The sequence below is a fragment of the Opisthocomus hoazin genome, chromosome 32 (genome assembly GCF_030867145.1).
Source record: "Opisthocomus hoazin isolate bOpiHoa1 chromosome 32, bOpiHoa1.hap1, whole genome shotgun sequence".
Taxonomy (NCBI): Eukaryota; Metazoa; Chordata; class Aves; order Opisthocomiformes; family Opisthocomidae; genus Opisthocomus; species Opisthocomus hoazin.
Window position 1 is genome coordinate 3,826,678 of NC_134445.1, and position 22,907 is coordinate 3,849,584.

Below are 22,907 nucleotides of genomic sequence, written 5' to 3' on the forward strand. Positions count from 1 at the left end.
TCACCAGCTCGGGGGGGGGGCGGTGCCTCGCACGGTGACGTCACCTGCGAGGAGCGGGGGGGGGGGGGGTCAGGCCGGCCCCGCCCCCCCGGCCCCACAGCTGGTGCCCAGGGCAGGACCCCGGCCCCACAGGGGGACCCCGGCCCCATGGAGAGACCCCAGCCCCACAGCGGGACCCCGGCCCCATGGAGAGACCCCCGGCCCCACAGCGCGACCCCAGACCCATAGGGAGACCCCTGCCCCAGAACAAAACCTGTGCCCCACAGCAGGACCCCACACCCCCACACCAGAGCAGGGTGGACCCCAGCCCCACGGCGGGACCCCAGCCCCACATCCCCCAGCCCATAGCAGGGGCCCCACAGCAGCCGGAGGGGGGGGGGGGGGGCTCGATCCGGGGCTCCTCACGCGCTCCCTCGGCTCCCCCCAAGCAGCAGACCCCACCCCCACCCCCCCCATCTCCCCTGCAGCCCCCCCGGGGGGGGAAACTGAGGCACAGGGGGCGGGGAATCCCACGGGGGCCCCCGCGCTTTGCCGGGGGGGCACTGGCCCGGCCCCCCCCCGGGCTCTGTCCGGCTGTGGCGGCCAAGGCAGCGCTGCCCAACGGGGGGGGGGCGGGGCCGCTGTGACCCCCCCCGCCCCACAGCACCCGGCTGCGAGGGGGCGGTGGGGGCTGCGTGTGCCCCCCCCCCGCCCGGGCGCTGGGGAGCATGAGGGGCGGGGGGGAGGGGGGGGGGCTGTCACCCCTCCGGCCCCCCCACCTTGGCCTCGCATCCCGCGTGGCTGGCGACCTTGCACACTGCGGGGGGGGGTGAAAGGGCGTCAGGACCCCCCCGGGCCAAACCAGTCCGGGCCCCCCAGCACACCCCAGTAACCCCCCCAGTAACCCCCCGTAACCCCCCCAGCATCCCCAGTAACTCCCCCCAGCATGCCCAGTAACCCCCCAGTAACTCCCCCAGCATCCCCAGTAACCCCCCCCAGTAACTCCCCCAGCACCCCCAATAAGCCCCCCATAACCCCCCCGCAACCCCCTGCAACCCCCCCAGCAACCCCAGTGATCCCCTGTAACACCCCCGCCCCCCAGCACCCCCCAGTAACCCCCCCCAGTGACCCCCCCAGCACCCCTCAGTAACCCCCCCCACCATCCCCAGTAACCCTCCATAACCCCCCCGCCCCCCCAGTAACCCCCCCAGTAACCCCAGTGACACCCCCCCAGTAACACTCCCAGCATCCCCAGTAACCCCTCGTAACCCCCCTGCCCCCCCCAGCATCCCCCAGTCAACCCCGCCCCCCCAGCACCCCCCAGCACACTCAGTGACCCCCCCCTCCCCGGCGCCCCCCATCTCCCCCCCATCCCCTCCCCCGGGGGGGGTCCCGGGGGGGCGGGGTCACCTCTGCAGACGAGGCCCTGGGGGCCGAGGGGCTCGCGGCAGCCCGCGCACGCCCCCCCCCCGCCGCAGCGCCTTCTCCCGGAAGCTGTGGGGGGCGGGGGGCTGCGGGGGGGGGGGGGGACACGCGTGGGTGGGGGGCCGTGGGGGAGCAGGGACACGCCCCCCCCGCCCCCCGTGTCCCGGCTCCCCTCCCCCCCGTGTCCCCCCCCGCCCCCCCCCCCCCCCGAAGCGGCCCGGCCCCACCCCAGGAAGCGGGGCCCGGGGGGGGGGGGGGGAGCGGCGCGAGCCCCCCCGGTTCCCACGGCCTGGGGGGGGCGGGGGGAGCGTGGGGAAAAAGGTTGGGGGGGGCGGGGACGCGGAGGGGGGGGGGCAGCACATCCCCCTCGGGACCCCCTCCCCCTCGGGACACCCCCCCCCCCCCCCCCGCCCTACCGTGTCGGCGCTATCGCGACGGCCGAGCGCGCGCAGCAGCGTCCCCACCGCGCCCGGGGGCTTCATGGCGGGGGGGGGGGGGGGACACGGGATCGAGGCCGGGACGGGATCGAGGCCGGGATCGGGATCGAGGCCGGGACGGGACCGAGGCCGGGACGGGATCGAGGCCGGGACGGGACCGAGGCCGGGATCGGGATCGAGGCCGGGGGGCGGCCCGCGGGATGGGCCGGTCCCGCCCCGGTTTCCGCGCGCGCCGCTTCCCGTGCCCAGGGGGGACCCGGGGGGGGGGGCAGCGGCAGCGCGCGCGGCAGCGCCGTGACCCCGCCCCCCCCCCCAGCAGCGGCTCCGCCCCGGGGGGTGCCGGGCCCGGGGTCCCCCCAGGGCCGGTGCCGGGCGGCAGCAGGGCCGGCCCCCCCCCCCCCGGCTGTTTTTCCTCTGAAGTTCCTGGGAACGGCCCCGCCCCCCCACCCCCCCCGAGCGCCCCGGGTTCGAGCCCCGGGCCGGGAGGTGCCGGCACGCTGGGAACATCCCCCCCCCCCCCCAATGGCCCCACCCCAACGGGGGGGGAGCAGGGAGACCCCGGGGGGTGTGTGGGAATCCCCCCGTGTGCCCACGCCCCCCAAGACCCCCCGAGCCAGGTCCCCCCCTCCCCTCCCCTCCCCTCCCCTCCGGCTGCGCGGGCCGGGGGGGCTGTGGGGCCCCCCCCGCGGGGGTGTAGGGCCGGGGGGGGGGCCCCGAGATCCGGGGGTCCCACTGCTGCGTGTGGGGGGGGCACATGGGGAGGGGTGGAAGGAAGAAGGAGGAAGGAAGAGGAAGGAAAGGAGGGAGGAAGTGGAAAGAGGAAGGAGGGCAGAATGCAGAAGGAAGGAGGAAAAAGGAAGGCAGGAACACAGAAGGAAAGAGGAAGGAAGGAGGAGGGAGGAAGTGAGGAAGTGGAAGAGAGAAAGAGAGGAAGAGGAAGGAAGAGAGGAAGAGAAGAAGGGAGGAAGGAAAAGGAAGGGACGAAGAGCAAGGGGGGAGGAAGAAGGGAGAAAGAGAAGCAAAGAGAGGCAGAAGGGAGGGAGGGAGGAAGAGGAAGGAGCACAGAATGCAGAAGGAAGGAACAGAATGAAAGAGGAAGGAAGCAGGGAGAAGGGAGGAAGAGGAAGGGAGGGAGGAAAGGGAAGAAGAGAGGAAGAGGAAGAAGGCAGGAAGGAAAAGAAATGGAGGAAGAGAAAGGGGGGGAGGAAGAGAGGAAGAAGGGAGGAAGGAAAAGGAAGGGAGGAACAGAGGAAGATGAAGGAGAAAGGGAGGTAGAGAGGAAGAAGAAAGGAGTAAGGAAGAGGAAGGAGGAAGGAAGAAAAGGAAGGAGGAAGAGGAAGGAGCCCTAGGCCGCAGCAGCGGGGATGGCAGCGGCGCGGTCTCCCCGCCGGACAGAGGGACGCGGGCGCCGGCGGTGCGGGGTCCGGGTTTATTGGGGGGGCGGCGGGGGCGCGGCAGGGCCCCGCGGGGCCGGCGGGGGTGGGGGGGGCCCCGGCCCCCCTACTCGGCGCAGCCTTCGTCATCGCCGTCATCCTCGCCGTTCGAGCGACAGGGCCGCGTACTTGCTGGCGTGGCTGAACTGCGGGCAGGACGGGGGGGTTGGTGGGGGGGCTGAGGAAGCCCACCAGACCCCCCCCACCCAGGCACCAGCCGCGGCTGGGGGGGGCACAGTTCCCCCCCCCCCGTGGTTCCCAGCCCCCCCCGGGGGTCCCCGGCCCCCCCCAGCCCCCGCTTACGGAGGGTGGGCTCTCCTCCAGCCGCTTCGGCTCGGGCCCGCGCGTCGTGTTCCCTCCTGCTCTCCTTCCTGCGGGGGGGGGGGGGGGGCGCTGGTTACCCCCCGCGCCGGGAGGGGCAGCTCGGACCCCCCCCCCCCCACCCCCCGGCCCGAGGGAAGCTTCGGGGGGCTGGGACCCCCCCCGGGAGCACCCACCTGTCGGCGTCGGCGCTCCCGCTGCGGGCCTTGGGGCGCCGCCCTCCCGGCCCCCCGTCCGGCTTGTTCTCATCCCCTGCGGGGAAAGGCCCGGGGGGGGGTCTCACGGGGAGCCCCCCAGCCCCCCCCCCAGGCAAAGCGGGGTTGTGGGTGCGAGGTCGCCCACATGGGACCCCTGCGCCGGGGGCTGCTCACCTCTCCGGTGGGTGCTGCGCGGGGGGGTCCCCTCCTCCGCCGGCAGGCTGGGGGCTGGGGGGCCACTGCTGTGGGGAGAAGAGGGGGTGCGTCAGGGCTGGGGGGGGGGCGAGCGGGGCCCCCCCCGGCGTGGGGAGCAGGAGAGGGTTCCGGTGCGGCACCCACCTCGTGGGCGAGGGCTGCTCGGCCGTCGGCGCTGGGGGAGCGGGCGGGGGGCTGCCCGCTGCGCTTGGCCCAGGCGTTCTCCTTGGGGGGGGGGCGCAGGCATCACCTTCAGGGGCTGCTTCTCCTCCCGCCCCCGGGGGCTGGGGGCCCGTCCCCCCCTCCTCCTCCTCCTCTTCCTCCCCCTTGGCGAGGGGCTCGTTCTCCAGCGACCTTCTCACTCTCCGCCGCCTGGCGTGGCTGTGGGGACAGGGACGGGGGCCCGTGGGTCGGGGGGTCCGCGGGGTGGCGGGGGCTCCCCCCCCTCCCCACTCACCCGTGGGGCCGCAGCCGCCCTGCGAGGACTCGCTGCCCGTCCCGCGACCGCTCCTGCGGCTCCTCGCTGCGCCAGCTGGGGGTGCCTGCGCCGGGGGGGGGCAGCGGGCGGTGGGTGGGGGGCTCAGGGAGACCCCCAGGCGGGTCCCCCCCCCCCCCTCCGCGCAGCCCCCCCCAGCCCACCTCTCCCGCGGCCGCCGCTCCAGCCGCTTGTCATCGTCCAGCTGCCGCTGCAGCTTCTCCTGCTCCTTCTGCAGCCGCTCCTCCACCTCGCGCTCCCGCGCCGCCGTGTCCACGGGCTTGGCCCCCCCGAAGATGGAGGCGGCGCGGCTGGACTGCGGCGCGGGGGCCGCCGCCGGCTCCTCCTCCCGCGGCGCGCTCCGCGGCTTCAGGTTCAGCTTGGGCCGCTGCGTGGGCCCTGCGAGGGAGCGGCGAGCGGGTGGCAGCGGGGGTCCTGGAGCCCACGCCCCCCCCTCCCCATTCCCTGCACCGCTACCTCTGTCGTCGCGGCGGAAATCGTCGCGGGCGAAGTCGTCGCGGGCGCCCCAGCGCTCGCCGCGGTCGTCCCGCCGCTCGTAGCGGTCCTCGTAGCCCCGGTACTCGTCGTCGCGGCGGTAGCCGCTGCCGAAGGCCCGCCGGCCGCTGCCCAGCCTGGAGTCGTAGCCTGCGGGAGGAGGGGGAGCGTGTCCGGCCGGCCCCGAGCCCCCCGACCCCGCTGCTGCCCCCCGTCCCGGCCCCCCACCTCGGTCGTAGTCCCGGCTGCGGTCATCGTAGCGGTCCCGGCCCCCGAAGCCGCGGTCCATGTCGCGCCGCGGGCCGTCGCGATAGCGATCGTCGTAGCGGTCCCGATACCCTAGCGGTGGGGGAGGGGGGTGTGGGTCAGCGCCGGGGGGGGGTCAGCACCCGGCTTTCCCCCGCCAGCCCCCGCGCTCTGCGGGCAGCGAGCCGCAAACCCCGCCGGCGGGGACGGCGCCGAGCCCCTCGCGCACCCACGGCAGCCGGAGCCGCGCCGAGCGCCCGCGGCGTCACGACAGCGCGGGTTTCTGGGGGGCAGAGCGGGAGCTTTCCGCAGGGCCAGGGGCGGCAGAGCCGGGGGGGCACGCGGCCCCCGACTCACGGTCGCCGAAGGCGTCGTCGCCGCGGCGCGGCGGGTAGTCGTCGAAGCTGTCGCTGGCGGCGGGCCGCGCCCTCCAGTCGCTCTCGAAGCGCTCCGAGTCGCGGAAGCGGTCCCGGTCCCGGCCGAAGCAGCGGTCGTCCCGATCTGCCGGGGAGCGAGGCGAGCTGGGGCCCGCGGCGCAGAGCCCCGTCGCGACGCGCTGGGCCGGGCCCCGCGGTGCAACACGGAGCGCGCGGGGCGCAGGGCTCGGCATCGCGGCGGCCGCCACGCGCCCGGCCCTCACCTTTGTCCTGGGCTTGATCGGCGACGTCCACTCGTATCCGGCGGTTCCCTAGGGACTGGGCGCGGCGGAGAGGAATCAGCGCGGCGCCGTCCCCGCCACCGCAGAGCGCGCGGGCGGCACGCGGGGACGCCGCCGGCCCGGCCCCGCTCACCTCCTCGTTGAGGCTCAGCGCCTGGAACAGCGAGTCGATGTCCTCGAACTCGGCGTAGCCGAAACCTTTCAACCTCTCGGGGTTGGTGGGCTCCCGCGGCAGGCGCACGGCGCTGATCTGTCGGCAAAGAGCGCGGCCCGCGTCACGCCGGCGCGGCGGCCGAGGAGCCGAACAAGTCCCCGGCGCGGGGCAGGGACGAGGGGCGGCTTTGCCGGTTCCGCGGTCCGCGCCGTGCGCGCCCTGGCGCAGCCGGCTGAGCCGGCAGCGGGGGCTGGGATCGCCTTCGGAGGAGCCGGCGGTCTCCGGGCGGGGAGAGCGAGCGACCGTCGGCCCACGGCTGCAGCCCCTCTGCTCCTCCTCACCCTCCTCCTCCTCGGAGCCGGACCCGCGCCGTGGCCGCCCGCAGGCGCAGCGAGAGGCCAAAGCCACCGGGCAGCGGCGCGGCTCTGCCCGCTGCCGTCCGCACGGCTCCGTGCCGCGCCGCAGCCGCGTTTCCCCGGCCGCCCTTCCGGCAGGGCCGTCTCCCACCGCGCCCCGCAGGGCGGGAGAACCAGCGGACGGCGAGCCCGGGACACCCCCACGCCGCGAGCCCCGGCAGCGGGCAGGGCGCGGTGACGGCCAGGCCGTTTGCGCCGTAACCGACCTCGCCTCCCCCAGTCACGCGCCCGTTAACCGGCGGGCGCCCTCCCGCCGGCGACCCGCGGGCTCCTCGCCCTGCGCCGGGGGCGAGCAGCTGGGTGGGCGCGGGGCAGCCGGGCTCCGTCACCGCGGCGCAGCCGGGAGCTCGCCGGCCAACCCGGAGCCGGCGGAGAGCGCCGGCGGCCCCACTCACGTTGAGTCCTCGGAAGAAGTCCTTGATGGACTCCTCGGTGACGTCGTAGGGGAGGTTTCCCAGGAAGGCCGTGTAGGGGGGGGACTTGGGCAGGCGGCTGCGGTCGATGTTGGGCTCGCGGGCGGCGCGCGGGGCCGTGGGCAGGATGGAGCGGTCGATCGGCGGCGCCCGGTACACGTCGTCATCGTTACTGTGCCAAGCGGTGGAAACTGAGGGGGGAGAGGCGGCGAGTCACCCCGAAGCCCACCCAAAGGGAGCCCCAGCACCCACCGGCCGAGCCGCGGCGCTGCCCAGGGGGACGCCGAGACCCCGCGCCCGCAGCCTTCCCGGGCTTCACCCCCGCCCGAGGCTTCGGGAAGAACCGAGGGTCTGCAGCGGGGGGCTTCGCCGCGGCCGCCCGCGAGCTCCAGCGCCGTGGAGAGCCGCCCGATGGCGGCGACGCCGACGAACTCCTCTGTATCCCCCCGGTTGCGCTCCCAGCGCGGAGCTCCCGCCCCTCCGCGGGCCGCCAGCCCCGGGAGCTGCCCCCCCCCCCCCGCAGCGCCCGTGTGCGGGGGTCCGGGGTGCCACGCCCCCCCGCCCGGAGCCCCCCGCCGCGGTGCGGGGCCGTACCGTCTCCCTCCAGGTCGTCGGTCTCGTCGGCCCAGCTGACGGGCTTGGGGATGTAGGTGGGGCCCCCGCCGCCGCCGCCGTCCTCCGCCAGAAAGTCCGTCAGCGTCAGGGTCTTCCCCTTCTTGTTCTTCTTCTTGGCTGGGGGGGGGGGGGGGGGTGGGGGGGGGGGGGGTGAGGGGGGGGCTGAGCCGGGCCCGGAGCGACCCCCGCCCGCGGCGCGCCGGCACCCGCCGCCCCGGCCCGGCTGATTTTAATTCCCAATGGGATAACGGCGCCGGGCCCCCCGCCCCCCCCCGGCAGCCCGGCTATTTTTAGGCTGCGGGGCCGGTTGCCAAAGGCTCCGCTGCAAGGGGGGGCTCGGGGGGGGCCCCATGCAGACCCCGCCTGCAGAGCCCCGGCCCTCGGGGGCACCGGGCAGGGCAAGCGGGGGGTGGGGGGAAGGCTCCGGGCACCGATGGGACCCCCCGTTACCCCCCGACCCTCCCCGGGACTCCCAGACTCCCACCCGGGACCCCCAAACCCTCCCCGGGACCCCCAGACACACCCCCCCCCTCCCGGACTCCCATACCCCCCCTCCCGGGACCCCCAGACCCCTCCCCGCGGCCCCGGGAGAAGCCCCCGCCCCACCCCCGGTGCTGCCGCCGGGGGCACCGAAGGGCTCTGCCCCCCCCCCCCCATTCACGGGGGGCTCGCGCCTGCGCGGCAGCGATGGGAGGGGCCCCGGGAGGGGGCGTGGTCCCGGTACGGCCACGCCCCCCCCGCCGCCCGGTACCGGCGGCCCGGCCGCGTGCGCGCCGCGCGCCCACGTGGGTGCGGCCTCGCCTCGCGCCTGCGCGGTGACGCGGCCGAAGGTTCCATCGCCCCCCCCCCCGGCTGTCAATCACCGCCGCGGCGCGCGCCCCCCCGCCAATGGGGGAGGGGGACGGACGCGCGCGCTCCCCCTGAGATGACCGGGAAGGGGGGAGGGGGGGGAGGAGGCCGGTTCTCCGCCGCCGCCGCCCCCCGACCCCGCCGCCCCCCCCCGGCCCGGGCCCCCCCCGGGGAGCGGCAGCGCCCGGCGCGGGCGGGGAGGGGCGCGGGTGCCGGGCGAGGCCCGCAGAGGCCGCCGGGCACCGGCCCCGCCGCGCTGCGCTCACCTGAGGCCGCCATCTTGGGAAGAGGCACAGAAGGCAAAGGACCCGGATGGCGCCGTCACGTGACCAGCAGCGCCCCGCCCACCCCGCCGAGGGGGCGGGGCCGTGCCGGGCGGGGCTGATTCTGCGCTTGGCGGCGCCGCCCGCCCCGCGATCGTGCGCCAGGGCCTCCGGGGGCGGGGCGTGGGGCGGGGCCAGGGGTCACGGTCGGGGTCACGATCGTGGGGAAGCTCCGTGGTCCGCGGACGGGATTCCCGCGGGTGGGAGCAGCGCTGGGGGGGGCTGCCCGTCCGTCCGTCCGCTGGCCGTCTGTCCGCCCCCCCGGCCGTCTGTCCGCCCCCTCCCCCCCCGCCGTGCCTCAGTTTCCCCCCGCACTCCCCCCCCGCCCCCCCCAGCAGGATCAGACGCCGGGACGGAGCCTCCGGGGGGTTTTGCCACTTTATTGGGGGGCGGGGGGGGCCCTTTGGGCCGGAACCTCCCCCTCCACGGGACCCCCCGGCCCCTGGCTCCCCCCCCACCATGGGACCCTGGCGGGACGCCCCTCCGCGGGACCCCCCCCCCCCCCCCCCAGCTCCTCTGGCTCCGCCCCACTCCTCCGCGGGACCCCCAGGCTCCCGGCTTTCTCTGGGGCAGAAGGGTGGTGGGACTGTGGGGCTGGGGGCCGTGGGCTGTGGGGCTGTGGGGCAGCAGGGCTGTGGGGCTGGTGGCCATGGGGTGGCGGGGCCGTGGAACAGTGGGGTGCAGGACCGTGGGTCTGGGGGCTGTGTGGCCGTAGGGCTGGGGGCCGTGGGGCTGTGGGGCAGCAGCGCTGTGGAGCCATGGGGCTGTGGGGCTGGGGGCCATGGGGCTGTGGGGCAGCAGGGCTGTGGGACCGTGGAGCCATGGGGCTGTGCAGCCATGGGGCTGTGGGGCAGCAGGGCTGTGGGGCTGGTGGCCATGGGGTGGCGGGGCCGTGTAACAGTGGGGTGCAGGACCATGGGTCTGGGGGCTGTGTGGCCATGGGGCTGGGAGCCGTGGGGCTGTGGGGCAGCAGCGCTGTGCAGCCGTGGGGCTGTGGGGCCATGGAGCCATGGGGCTGTGGGGCCATGGAGCCATGGGGCTGCGCAGCCATGGGGCTGTGGGGCAGCAGAGCTGTGCAGCCATGGGGCTGTGGGGCCATGGAGCCATGGGGCTGTGGGGCTGTGGGACCGTGGAGCCATTGGGCTGCGCAGCCATGGGGCTGTGGGGCAGCAGCGCTGTGGGGCTGGGGGCCGTGGGGCCGTGTCCGTGGGTCCCACCTGCGCGTGCAGCCCCCCAGGTCGAGCGTGGGGCCCTGCGGCGGGCGGCCCAGCTCCAGCGCGGTGACGCGGCCCCTCGGCTCTGCGCCCCCTCCAGCGGGCTCGGGGCGGCCTGGGGGGCACAGAGCGCGTAGGGGTCAGCCCCACGGCCCCGCAGAGCCCGCCTGGGGGGGACACACGGGGGCACGGCCCCCACCCGCTGCTCCCATCGCTGCTGCGGGTGCTCCGGGTTCCCCCGGGTCAGGGCCTCGTGCTGCGCCCGCTCGGCCTCGGAGCGGCCATGGAGCAGCGCTGGGCGGCCCCGCCCCACACGGCCCCGCCCCGCCCGGCCCCGCCCCACACGGCCCCGCCCTACGCAGCTCCACCAGTCCTGCCCATCCCATCCCCATCCCATCCCCATCCCCATCCCCACCCCATGCCCATGCCCATCCCCATCCCATCCCCATCCCATCCCATCCCCATCCCCATTCCCATCCCCATCCCCATCCCCATCCCCATCCCATCCCCATCCCCATGCCCATCCCCATGCCCATCCCCATGCCATCCCCATGCCATCACCATCCCATCCCCATCTCATCCCCATCCCATCCCCATCTCCATCCCCATCCCATCCCCATCCCCATTCCCATCCCCATCCCCATCCCCATCCCCATCCCAATCCCATCCCCATCCCCATCCCATCCCACCCCCATCCCCATCCCCATTCCATCCCACCCCCATCCCCATCCCCATCCCATCCCCATCACCATCCCCATGCCCATGCCCATCCGCATCCCATCCGCATCCCATCCGCATCCCCATCCCATCCCCATCCCATCCCCATCTCATCCCCATCCCATCCCCATCTCCATCCCCATCCCCATCCCATCCGATCCCATCTCATCCCACCCCCATCCCACCCCCATCCCATCCCCATCCCATCCCCATCCCCATGCCCATCCCCATCCCCATCCCATCCCCATCTGCGGGGACGCGACACGGGAACGGACACAGGAATGGACACGGGCTTGGAGATGGACGCGGTCCCCAGGTCGCGGGGCCCCCCCTGCCGCCACCCCCCCTCACCCGGTGCCACCTGGCAGGCGCCAGCGCTCCGGGGGGGTCTGTGGGGCCTCGCCCCGGGAAAGCTCCGGTAACCCGGGGCGGGGTCACCAGGGGGGCCCTGGGTGCTGGGGGGGGCTCGTGGGCCCCCTCCGCCACCGCCGTGCCCTGCGCCCTCGGTCACGTCTCCTGACCCTGACCTTGGGGCCGCGTGAACGCCCACCGCCCGCCCTGGGGACCCCCCCGGCCTAAACCGGCCCCATAGCTGGGGGGTCCCCACAGCTGGGGGTCCTCTCGTGCATCAAGGGGCGCAGGGTGGGGTGCTGCGCCCCCCTCCCCCGGGTGTTGGGACCCCTGAGCCCTTGGTGGGAGCCGCCACCGCTCCCGTGGGGCTCTGGGGGGGGGTGGACCCCCCGGGGGTGACAGGGGTGACACGTCTCGTAGCGTGGGGCCACCCACCCGTGGGGCTGAGGGAAGTCCAGGGGTGCTGGGGGTGTTGCTGTGCCCCCCCCGCGGTGGTCCTCCGTGCCTCAGTTTCCCCAGCTCGGGGGGGCAACGCAGAGCGGGGCTGGGCCGGACCCCCCGGGTCCCCTGGGACCCCCCTGGTCCCCCGGGCTGAGCCCCTCCCGTGGCCCAGAGCTGTGCAGGGGGGGCCGGGGGGCTGCGAGGGGCCGGCGGGGGGGGGGGGGTGGGAGGGTCCTGCACCCTATTGGGACCTGGCACCCACCCCGGGGCCCACTCCCACCCTGCCCCCGCTGTCTGGGGAAGGGGGGAGCTTCTGGGGGGTGGGGGGGTGGGTGAACGGGTGGGTGGGTGGATGGATGGGTGGGTGGACGGGTGGGTGGATGGGTGGGTGGTTGGTTGGTTGGGTGGGTCGATGGATGGGTGGGTGGATGGGTGGATGGGTGGTTGGTTGGTTGGGTGGTTGGGTGGGTCGATGGATGGGTGGGTGGATGGGTGGGTGGATGGACGGGTGGGTGGATGGGTGGTTGGTTGGTTGGTTGGGTGGGTCGATGGATGGGTGGGTGGATGGGTGGATGGGTGGTTGGTTGGTTGGGTGGTTGGGTGGGTGGGTGGATGGATGGGTGGATATTTAGAAGGTGGGTGGTTGGGCCCGCCCAAGGCTGGAAGCACGGGCAGACGGGTGTCTGGGAGGGTGCATGGACGGATGGAGGGGTCTGGCCGGAGCTCCCCGCACCACAGAACCACAGAACCCCTTGGGTGGGAAGGGACCTCTCCAGGCCACCCAGCCCACCCCCCCGCAGTGAGCAGGGACATCTCCAACCAGCCCAGGGTGCTCCCAGCCCCATCCAGCCTGGCCTGGGACGGTTCCAGGGCTTGGGGCATCGACCACCTCTCGGGGAACCCGTGCCAGCGTCCCCCCACCCTCACCGGGAGTTCTTCCTTAGATCCAGTCTAAATCCCCGCTCTTCCAGTTTGTGCTGGGGGCTCCCGAGCTGGGCGCAGGTCTCCCGGGGGGGTCTCGGCAGAGCGGGGCAGAGGGGCAGACCCCCCCCCTCGCCCTGTGCCCCCGCTGCTGGGGACGCAGCCAGGGGACGGGGGGCTTTCCGGGCTGCGAGGACACGCTGGGGGCTCACACCCAGCTTCCCACCCCCAGCACCCCACGTCCTCAGCCGCTCCGTCCCCTCACCCCCCGCCTGCGCTGATGGGGGGGTCCCAGCGAGAGGGGTGGGTGGGTGTCAGGACAGGTGGGTGGGTGGGTGGCGGGGTCTGGCGGCGGGCGGGTGGGCAGCGGGCTCTACCCCGCCATGGGGAGCTGGCGGAGGGGGTGGCTCCGTGGGTCTGTCCCCCCCGCGCCGGGGACGCGGAGCCCAGCCCAACCAGCAGCCTCCCGACCGCTGCCCGCGGGGCCCAGCGCCCACCGCTCCCACGCGGGGCGAGCCCCGTCCCGCTCCGACGGTGCCCCCCGTCGCGCCCCGTCCCAGCCCTCCCCGTGCCAGGGCCATGGCGAAAACCTGCACCAGGTCCGGAGCGGCACGCAGGGATGGCACGGCATGGGGTGGCATGGGGTGGTACGGCAGGACACAGCATGGCACAGCACGGCACGGCACGGCACGGCATGGCATGGGATGGCACAGCATGGCATGGGATGGCACTGCACAGCACAGCATGGCATGGCACGGCATGGCACAGGATGGCACAGTGCAGCACAGCACGGCATGGGATGGGATGGCACGGCAGGACACAGCATGGCACAAGACGGCATAGATGGCACGGCACGGCATGGCACAGCATGGCATGGCACGGCATGGCATGGGATGGCACTGCACAGCACGGCATGGCATGGCACAGCATGGGATGGGATGGCATGGGATGGCACAGGATGGCACAGTGCAGCACAGCACGGCATGGGATGGGATGGCATGGCAGGACACAGCATGGCATGACACAGCATGGCACAAGATGGCATAGGATGGCACGGCATGGCAGGACACGGCACAGCACGGCATGGGATGGCACAGGATGGCATGGCACGGCACGGCACAGCATGACTTGGCATGACAAGGCATGGCACAGCATGACATGACATAGCACGGCACGGCATGGGATGGCATGACACGGCATGGCACGGCACAGCATGGCAGGGGATGGCATGGGATGGCACGGCAGGACACAGCATGGCATGGCACAACATGGCATGGCGCAGCACGGCACAGGATGGCACAGCACGGCACGGCACAGCGTGGCACAGCGTGGCACAGCACGGCACAGCATGGCATGGCATGGCACGGCTTGGCACAGCACTGCACAGCACAACACGGCATGGGATGGCATGGCAGGACACAGCATGGCACGGCACGGCACGGGATGGCACGGCACGGCCTCTGCGCAGGTGGCCCGGTCCTGCCCTGGGGTTGGGGTCCCCCGCCCAGCCGTGGGCTCCAGCCTGGGTGCAAGCGGGGAACACACAAAATGGGGCGGTTTTGGTGTTTTTCAGCTGGTTTTGAGGGCAGGGGGCAGGGGCTGCTGGGGCTGCTGGGGCTGGCTCGCGGCATGGGGACACGGCGTGGGGACACGGGGTGGGGACACGGGGTGGGGGCACAGCCCTGGGGACACCAGCTTGGGTATGTAGTTTGGGGACTCGGGGTGGGGGTACAGGTGTGGGGACACAGGTTTGGGGCTGGGGACGGGGGACACAGGGCTGGGGACATGGGGTGGGGGTACGGGCTTAGGGACACAGGCTTGGGGACGTAGTTTGGGGACATGGGGTAGGGGTCTGGGGACACGGCCTTGGGGAAGGAGGTTGGGGACATGGGTTGGGGACATATGGTGGGGGTACAGGCGTGGGGACACAGGTTTGGGGACGTAGTTTGGGGACACAGGGTGGGGGTGTGGGGACACAGACTTGGGTACGCGGGCTTGGGGACATGGCCTTGGGGAAGGAGGTTGGGGACATGAGTTGGGGATACAGCTTGGGGACATGGGCTGGGGACATGGGGTGGGGGTACAGGCGTGGGGACACCGGCTTGGGGACATAGTTTGGGGACACGGGGTGGGGGTGCAGGCTTGGGGACATAGATTTGGGTACACGGGTGTGGGGACATGGCCTTGGGGAAGGAGGTTGGGGACATGAGTTGGGGACACAGGGTGGGGACACGGGGTGGGGGTATGGGCATGGGGGTGCAGGTTTGGGGACATGGGCGTAGGGACACAGATTTGGGCATGGGGATGCGGGGCTGGGGACACGGGGTGGGGGTACGGGCTTGGGGACACCGGCTTGGGGACATAGTCTGGGGACATGGGGTGGGGCTACGGGCTTGGGGACACAGATTTGGGGCTGGGGATTGGGGACGTGGGGCTGGGGACGGGTTGGGGGTCCCGGGAGTGGGGTGACAGGGTGGGGGTGTGAGCCTGGGGACGAAGGTTGGGGACCCAGGCTGGGGACAGGGGCTGGGGGCTCCTCCCCCCTCCCCGTGCCGGAGCCGAGCCGGGCAGCTTCCCCCGGGCTGGGTGCGGGGCTGGGGGTGCGGGTGGCGAAGGGGGGGGCACCGCAGCCGGGAGTTGGGGTGAGCCCCCCCCCTTCCCCCGCAGCCCCCAGCCCCGCGCCTCGGTGGAGGCCCCGACCGATCCCGTCGGTCCTGGCTGATCCCGGTGGATCCCGGTGGATCCCGGCGGATCCCGACCCGGTGGGTCCCGTCGGATCCCGTCGGTCCCGGCCAATCCTGGACGATCCCGGTGGATCCCGTCGGTCCCGGTCGATCCCGGGGGTTCCCGGCGGCCGCCGTCGGGCCCCGCCGCCCCGAAGGGGTTAAGGGGAAGCCGGTGCCGCTCCCCCGGGGCCCTCCCCCCCCGCTCCCCTCCCCCGCCCCTGCGGACACACCCGCAGCCGCTCCCCCCGCCCCGGAGCCGCCCTCCCGCAACCCGTCCTGCCCGTCCTGCCTGTCCCGCAACCCCCCGCCCCCCCCCCCAGCCTTCCTGCAGCACCTCGCAACCTGCCCGCACCCGTCCGCCAGCCTTCCTCCGGCCCCCCGCCCGCCCGCAGCCCCCCGCAGCCCCCCGCCCGCCCGCGGCCCCCCGCCCGCAGCCCCCCGCAGCCCCCCGCAGCCCCCCGCCCGCAGCCCCCCGACCGCTCCGCAGCCCCCCGACAGCCCCCCGGCCTCCTTGCAGCCCCCCGCCCGCAGCTCCCCGCAGCCCCCCGCAGCCCCCCGCCCGCCCCGCAGCCCCCCGCAGCCCCCCGCACCCCCCCGCCATGTCCCTCTCCATCCCCACCAAGACCCCTCGGGGCCGCTCCTTCAGCTCCCGCTCCTGCAGCCCCGGCCCCGGCGTGAGGATGAGCGCGGTCCCGGCCTTCGGCCCCCCCGCGCTGTACCGGGGCCCCCCCGCGCTGCCCGGCTGCCCGGGGGGGGGCATCCAGGGGGTCACCGTCAACCGGAGCCTGCTGACGCCCCTCGACCTGGGGGTCGACCCCGGGCTCCAGCGCCTGCGCAGGGACGAGAAGGAGCAGATCAAGACCCTCAACAACAAGTTCGCCGCCTTCATCGACAAGGTGGGGCCCGGGGCCGGACCCCCCGCGGGGAGAGGGCTGGGACCCCCCGGGGGGCCCTCGGGGACCCGCTGCGCCCTTCGGGGCAACCTGCCCCCCCGGGGACATTGAGACCCCCTCGGGGACCCCCTGGACCCCTTGGGGAGCCCCTGAGCCCCCTGGGGACATTGAGAGCCCCCCTCGGGGACACCCTGACCTCCTGGGGACATTGAGACCCCCTCGGGGAGCCCCTGGATCCTTCAGGGACACCCTGACCCCCCCTGGGGACATTGAGAGCCCCCCTCGGGGACACCCTGACCTCCTGGGGACTTTGAGACCCCCTCGGGGACCCCCTCGACCCTTCAGGGACACCCTGAGCCCCTCGGGGACATTGAGACCCCCCCTCGGGGACACCCTGACCTCCTGGGGACTTTGAGACCCCCTCGGGGACCCCCTGGACCATTTGGGGACCTCCTGAGCCCCCTGGGGACATTGAGAGCCCCCCTCGGGGACCCCCTGGACCCTTCAGGGACACCCTGACCCCCCCTGGGGACATTGAGAGCCCCCCTTGGGGACACCCTGACCCCCCCAGAGACATTGAGACCCCCTCGGGGACCCCCTGGACCCTTCAGGGACACCCTGACCCCCCCGGGGACATTGAGACTCCCCCCTTGGGGACCTCCTGAGCCCCCTGGGGACATTAAGACCCTCTCAGGGACCCCCTGACCTCCTCGGGGACATTGAGACTCCCTCGGGGACCCCCTGGACCCTTTGGGGACCTCCTGAGCTCCCTGGGGACATTGAGAGCCCCCTCGAGGACACCCTGACTCCCCCGGGGACATTGAGACCTCCCTTCGAGGACCCCGTGGACCCTTCAGGGACACCCTGAGCCCCTCAGGGACATTGAGACCCCCTTGGGGACCCCCTGAGCCCCTCGGGGACCTCTTGGCCCCCATGGGGACACCCAGAGCCCTTTGGGGTCACCCTGACCCCCTCGTGGCACATTTGCCCCCCCCCTTGGGGTCCTGCTGGCCCCCCCTGGGGACGTGCAGCCGTGGGGACCTGGCGGGGGGTGCAGGGTGGTGTGGGAGTGGGGTGGGGGGGTGGAACCCCAGCTCCTGCCGGGGGGGGGGATGGGGATCCCCCTCGGGGCCACCCCGGACTGCGCCCGGGAGCCCAGGTTGGCACCCCAGGCCTGGGGACCCCACACTTGCCCCCCAGCACCCCAGAAGTACCCCAGACCCAGTCTGCACCCCAGGACCTCAGACCTGCACCCCTGACTTGCACCCAGGACCCCAGAATTGCCCCCCGGCGCCCCACCCGCCCACCCACCTCTCTCTGCCTCTTGCAAAGCAGCACCCAGGACCCCCAGAACTGCACCCAGGACCCCAGTCTTGAACCCAGTACCCCCAGCCTTGCACCCGGGACCCCCAGAACTGCACCCAGGGCCCCAGCCTCGCCCTGTGCCACCCCACCCGCCCACCTTACCCACTGCCCCTTGCAAAGCAGCACCCAGGACCCCCAGCCTTGCACCCAGGACCCCCAGAACTGCACCCACGACCCCCAGCCTTGCACCCAGGACCCCCAGAACTGCACCCAGGACCCCCAGAACTCCACCCAGGACCCCAGCCTTGCACCCAAGACCCCACAGATTTACACCCAGGACCCCAGAATTGCCCCCTGCCACCCCTCCTGCCCACCTCACCCCCTGCCCCTTGCAAAGCAGCACCCAGGACCCCAGCCTTGCACCCAGGACCCCCAGAATTGCACCCACGCCCCCCAGCCTTGCACTCACACCCCCCAGCCTTGCACCCAGGACCCCAGCCTTTCTCCCAGGACCCCCAGAACTGCACCCATGACCCCCAGCCTTGCACCCAGGACCCCAGTCTTGCACCCAGGACCCCCAGCCTTGCACCCAGGACCACCAGAACTGCACCCATGACCCCCAGTCTTGCACCGAGGACCCCAGCCTTGCACCCAGGACCCCGAGAACTGCACCCATGACCCCCAGCCTTGCACCCAGGACCCCCAGAATTGCACGCATGACCCCCAGCCTTGCACCCAGGACCCCCAGCCTTGCACCCAGGACCCCCAGAACTGCACCCACGACCGCCAGCCTTGCACCCAGGACCCCAGCCTTGCACCCAGGACCCCCAGAACTGCACCCACGACCGCCAGCCTTGCACCCAGGACCCCCAGCCTTGCACCCAGGACCCCCAGAACTGCACCCACGACCCCCAGCCTTGCCCCCCGCCACCCCACCCGCCCAACCCTCGCAAACCAGCGCCGAGCACCCATCCCCACGACCCGCGCCGGGTGCCAGAGCCTGTCCCCAGGGTGGGATCCCCGGGTCGGGGTGGGGGTGGGGGGGCGATGCTGACCCCCGCCCTGTGCCGCAGGTGCGGTTCCTGGAGCAGCAGAACAAGGTGCTGGAGACCAAGTGGAGCCTGCTGCGGAGCCAGCAGCCCCCCCCCAGCACCCTGCGCGGGCTCTTCGAGGCTTACGTGGGCACCCTGCGCCGGGAGCTCGAGGGCCTGGGCCAGGAGCGCCTGCGCCTGGAAGCCGAGCTGGGCAACGTCCAGGGGCTGGTGGAGGAGTTCAAGGCCAAGTCAGTCCCGACCCCACTGCCTGGACCCCCCCCGGGGCGTGGGGTGGGGGTGGGGGGCACGGGTCACCCCCCCTGCGGCGTCCCACCGCGTCCCCAGGGTGGCTGCGGGGGGGGGGGGGGGGGTGGCTTTGTGCTGGGGGGGGGGAGCGTCTCCCCCCCTGCCCGGGCAAGGGGCTCGCTGGCGGGTGGGGCCCTGCGCCCCCGTGTCCCCTTGTACCTCATCCCCTTGTCCCCATGTCCCCGTGTCCCTGTGTCCCCCTGCCCCTCATCCCTGCGTCCCCTCATCCCTTTGTCCCTCGTCCCCATGTCCTTGCATCCTCACGTCTCTCATCCCCACGTCCCCATGGCCCTGCATCCCCACGTCCCCATGTCCCCCTGCCCCTCATCCCTGTGTCCCCGTGTCCCTTTGTCCCTCATCCCCACGTCCCCATGTCCCCCCGCCCCTCATCCCTGTGTCCCCGTGTCCCTTTGTCCCTCGTCCCCATGTCCCTGTGTCCCCCTGCCCCTCATCCCTCTGTCTCCTTGTCCCCATCTCCCCATCTCCCTGCATCCCCTCGGCCCCGTGTCCTCGCATTCTCATGTCCCTCATCCCTGTGTCCCCTTGTCCCCATGAACCCATGTCCCTACGTCCCCATGTCCCTGCATCCCCTCGTCCCTGTGTCCCCACATCCCTGCGTCCCTATGTCCCTGTCTTCCCTCGTCCCCACGTCCTCATGTCCCTTGTCCCCTCATTCCCGCATCCCCGCATCCTCGTGTCCCTCATCCCTGTGCCCCTTGTCCCTATGTCCCCATGTCCCTACGTCCCCATGTCCCTGTGTCCCCTCATCCCTGTGTCCCTACGTCCCTGTGTCCCCATGTCCCTGTGTCCCCATGTCCCTCATCCCTGCATCCCCTTGTCCCCGTGTCTCCTTGTCCCTGCGTCCCCCTGTCCCTCATGCCTCTGTCCCCTTGTCCCCATGTCCCTGTCTCCCCTTGTCCCCGTGTCCTCATGTCCCTCATCCCTGTCTCCCCTCGTCCCCTCATCCCTGTGTCCCCTTGTCCTCATGTCCCTCATCCCTGCATCCCCGTGTCCTTGCGTCCCCATGTCCCCATGTCCCCACGTCCTCATGTCCCTCATCCCTGTGTCCCCTCATCCCCATGTCCCTCATCCCCGTGTCCCCTCGTCCCCGTGTCCCTGCGTCCCTGCATCCCGCTGTCCCCCTCCCCCCGGCTCCAAGCCCCCCCCTCTTCCCCAAGGTATGAAGACGAGATCAACCACCGCACCGACAAGGAAAATGAGTTTGTCCTCCTCAAAAAGGTGACGGGGGGGGGGTTGATGGGGGGGGGGGGGCTGATGGAGGGGGGGGTCCTGACGAGCGTCCTGCCCCCCCCAGGACGTGGACGAAGCCTACATGGCCAAGGTGGAGCTGGAGTCGCGGCTGGAGAGCCTGACCGACGAAATCAACTTCCTGCGGCAGCTCTACGACGAGGTGCGGGGTCACCTCCCTCGGGGGGGGGGGGGTCCACCCATGCACCGAGCTGCGGGTGCTCAGCCCTGACCCCCCCCCCCCGCCCCCCCCCACCCGCAGGAGCTCCGGGAGCTGCAGTCCCAGATCTCGGCCACCTCCGTCGTCCTCTCCATGGACAACAGCCGCCGCCCGGACCTGGACGGGATCGTGGCCGAGGTGAAGGCGCAGTACGAGGACATCGCCAGCCGCAGCCGCGCCGAGGCCGAGACCATGTGCCAGGTCAAGGTGGGCCGGGGGGCGACCCCGGGGTGCTCCGGCCTCCCCCGCCATGGGAGGAAGGGCAACCAGGCTCCTTCCTCCTCCTCCTCCTCCTCCTGCCCGCGGCTTCGCCCTCCGCGCCGGCCGGGCGAACGCGCTCCGTGCCCCGGAGCAGGCGGCTCTGCGTGGGAGAGACCCCGGCTCCAAACCCTGATTTTGGGGTGCTGGGAGGGGAAGGGTGGGGGAGGGCAGCAGCCCCGTCGCCACCCTGCCCGCTCCGCTGCCCGCAGTACGAGGAGCTGAAGACGACGGCCGGGAAGCAGGGGGACGACCTGCGCAGCACCCGCAGCCAGATCGGCGAGCTCAGCCGGCGGGTCCAGAGGGTGCAGGCGGAGATCGAGGCGCTCAAGAACCAGGTCTGGGAGCAGCCCCGGGGCGCGAGGGCGGGGGGACGCCGCCCTCCCATGCCTTCACCCCCCCCCCCCCCCAGCCGCCCGCGGACCCCCCGGCTCCCCTGGGCAGCGAGGAGGGGTTGGTACCCCGGGGGATGCTGAGACGTGGGAGATTTGGGGGGGGATGCTGGTGCGTGGGGGGTCGGGAGATGCTGGGGCGCCAGGGCCCCCCCAGCCCCTCCGGCGGGTGAGCCCCCACCCCGCGTTGCAGCGAGCCAGCCTGGAGACGGCCATCGCGGAGGCGGAGGAGCGCGGGGAGCTGGCCCTCAAGGACGCCAGGGGCAAACTGGCCGAGCTGGAGACCGCCCTGCAGAAGGCGAAGCAGGACCTGGCCCGGCAGCTCCGCGAGTACCAGGAGCTGATGAACGTCAAGCTGGCCCTGGACATCGAGATCGCGACCTACAGGAAGCTGCTGGAGGGCGAGGAGAGCAGGTGGGGGCTCCCCCGCCTCGCTGGCACCCGGGGCGGGCAACACCGGGGGGCCCGCGTGCCATAGCCCGCATCCCGGGGACATCCCGCGGGCACCCCGCAGCCCATGGGCGTCCCGCATCCTGCAGACACCCTGCATCCCAGGGACGTCCCGCATCCATCCTGCATCCCGCAGGCGTCCCATGGCCATCCCACATCCGCATCCATCCCACATCCCGCGCGCATCCTGCAGACACCCTGCATCCCAGGGACATCCCGCATCCATCCTGCATCCCGCAGGTGTCCCATGGCCATCCCACATCCGCATCCATCCCACATCCCGCGCGCATCCCGCAGACACCCTGCATCCCAGGGACATCCCGCATCCATCCCGCATCCCATGGGTGTCCTGCATCCGCATCCATCCCGCAGCCCACAGGCGTCCCGCATCCTGCAGGCATCCCAGGGACATCCCGCAGACACCCTGCATCCCACATCCATCCCGCGTCCCATGGGCATCCCGCGGGCAGCCAGCATCCCGCAGACACCCTGCATCCCAGGGACATCCCGCACCATCCTGCATCCCGTGGACATCTCATGGCCATCCCACATCTGCATCCATCCCACATCCCATGGGCATCATGCGTCCCAGGGCCATCCCGTATCCCGCAGACACCCTGCATCCCAGGGACATCCCGCGGGCATCCTGCATCCACATCCATCCTGCATCCACATCCATCCTGCATCCCGTGGGCATCCAGTATCCCACTGGCTTCCCACATCCACGTCCATCCCGCGGGCATCCCACATCCCACTGGCATCCTGCATCCGCATCCATCCCACATCCCATGGCCATCCCGCATCTGCATCCAACCTGTATCCTGCGGGCATCCTGCATCCACATCCATCCCGCATCCTGCGGGCATCCGACATCCCACAGGCATCCCACATCCGCATCCATCCCATGGCCATCCCGCATCTGCATCCATCCTGCATCCCATGGGCATCCCGCATCCATCCCGCATCCCACGGCATCCCGCATCCACATCCATCCCATGGGCATCCCGCATCCATCCCGCATCCCATGGCCATCCCACATCCGCATCCATCCCGCATCCTGTGGGCATCCGACAACATCCCAAGGGCATCCAACATCCGCATCCATCCCATGGGCATCCCGCATCCCGCCGTCATCCCGCATCCCAGGGGCATCCCCGGGGCATCCCCATCCTGCATCCCGCATCCACGTCCCTCCCGCACCCGCGTCCTCCCCGCGCCCGCGTCCCCCCCGCACCCGCGCCCCAACTCTCTGCTCCCGAGGACCCGGCGTGCGTCCCTCCGCCACCGCCCCCCCCCCGCTCGCCCTCGGTCACGTCCCTTAGCCCCCCGCCCCTCGGTGGGCCGCGGCCCCTCACCCCCGTCTCCCCTGGCAGGCTGGAGTCGGGGGTGCAGAACCTGAGCATCCGCACCAAGACCACGGGCTTCTCGGGTAAGGTGGGGGGGTGACGGGGACCCCCCCCCCTTGGGTGCCACCCCCCCCCGGTGCCACCACACTCACAGCTTCTTCCTCTCCCGCAGCAGCCGGCTTCAGCGGGGGCTTCGGCGGGGGCTTGGGCTTCGGGGGGGCGTTCGGGGGGGGCTTCACCAGCTCGGGTTACTCTGTGGCCCCCCCGGCCCTGGAGACCCCCCCCGTCGTCCCCAAGTCCCGCGCCATCGTCATCAAGAAGATCGAGACCCGCGACGGGAAGCTGGTGTCCGAGGCCTCCGACGTCCTGGCCAGCTGAGCCCCCTCCCCGGGGGGGCCCCCCCAGCCCTGGGCAGCCGATGGGACCCCCGGCACCCCCCCCCCCCCCGGGCAAC

The 22,907-nt window shown here is 73.1% G+C and overlaps 3 protein-coding genes across 3 annotated transcripts; 1 reads left to right on the top strand and 2 right to left on the bottom strand.

The window, feature by feature from the left end:
- Window positions 1-2,348, bottom strand: LOC142365162 (uncharacterized). Its single transcript, XM_075445720.1, has 4 exons — window positions 1,821-2,348; window positions 1,390-1,490; window positions 759-796; window positions 1-44 (listed from the first exon to the last, which is right to left on the bottom strand). The coding sequence occupies exons 1-4, from the start codon at window positions 2,346-2,348 to the stop codon at window positions 1-3; spliced, it is 711 nt and encodes a 236-aa protein (XP_075301835.1).
- A 928-nt stretch (window positions 2,349-3,276) lies between these two features.
- Window positions 3,277-8,676, bottom strand: LOC142365185 (eukaryotic translation initiation factor 4B-like). Its single transcript, XM_075445772.1, is given in 20 exon segments — window positions 3,277-3,380; window positions 3,382-3,420; window positions 3,578-3,614; window positions 3,616-3,645; window positions 3,772-3,847; window positions 3,967-4,034; window positions 4,132-4,154; window positions 4,156-4,224; window positions 4,226-4,279; window positions 4,281-4,484; window positions 4,486-4,526; window positions 4,625-4,861; window positions 4,940-5,107; window positions 5,186-5,296; window positions 5,561-5,704; window positions 5,844-5,898; window positions 5,995-6,111; window positions 6,827-7,035; window positions 7,439-7,576; window positions 8,575-8,676. Coding segments are annotated over 20 exon segments (1,872 nt in total). The 5' UTR covers window positions 8,588-8,676; the 3' UTR covers window positions 3,277-3,341.
- Window positions 8,677-15,652: 6,976 nt separating this feature from the next.
- Window positions 15,653-22,907, top strand: KRT8 (keratin 8). Its single transcript, XM_075445771.1, has 9 exons — window positions 15,653-15,897; window positions 18,273-18,481; window positions 19,718-19,778; window positions 19,855-19,950; window positions 20,050-20,214; window positions 20,478-20,603; window positions 20,851-21,071; window positions 22,481-22,536; window positions 22,626-22,907. Exons 1-9 carry the CDS (start codon window positions 15,682-15,684, stop codon window positions 22,829-22,831), a joined length of 1,356 nt encoding a protein of 451 aa, XP_075301886.1. The 5' UTR covers window positions 15,653-15,681; the 3' UTR covers window positions 22,832-22,907.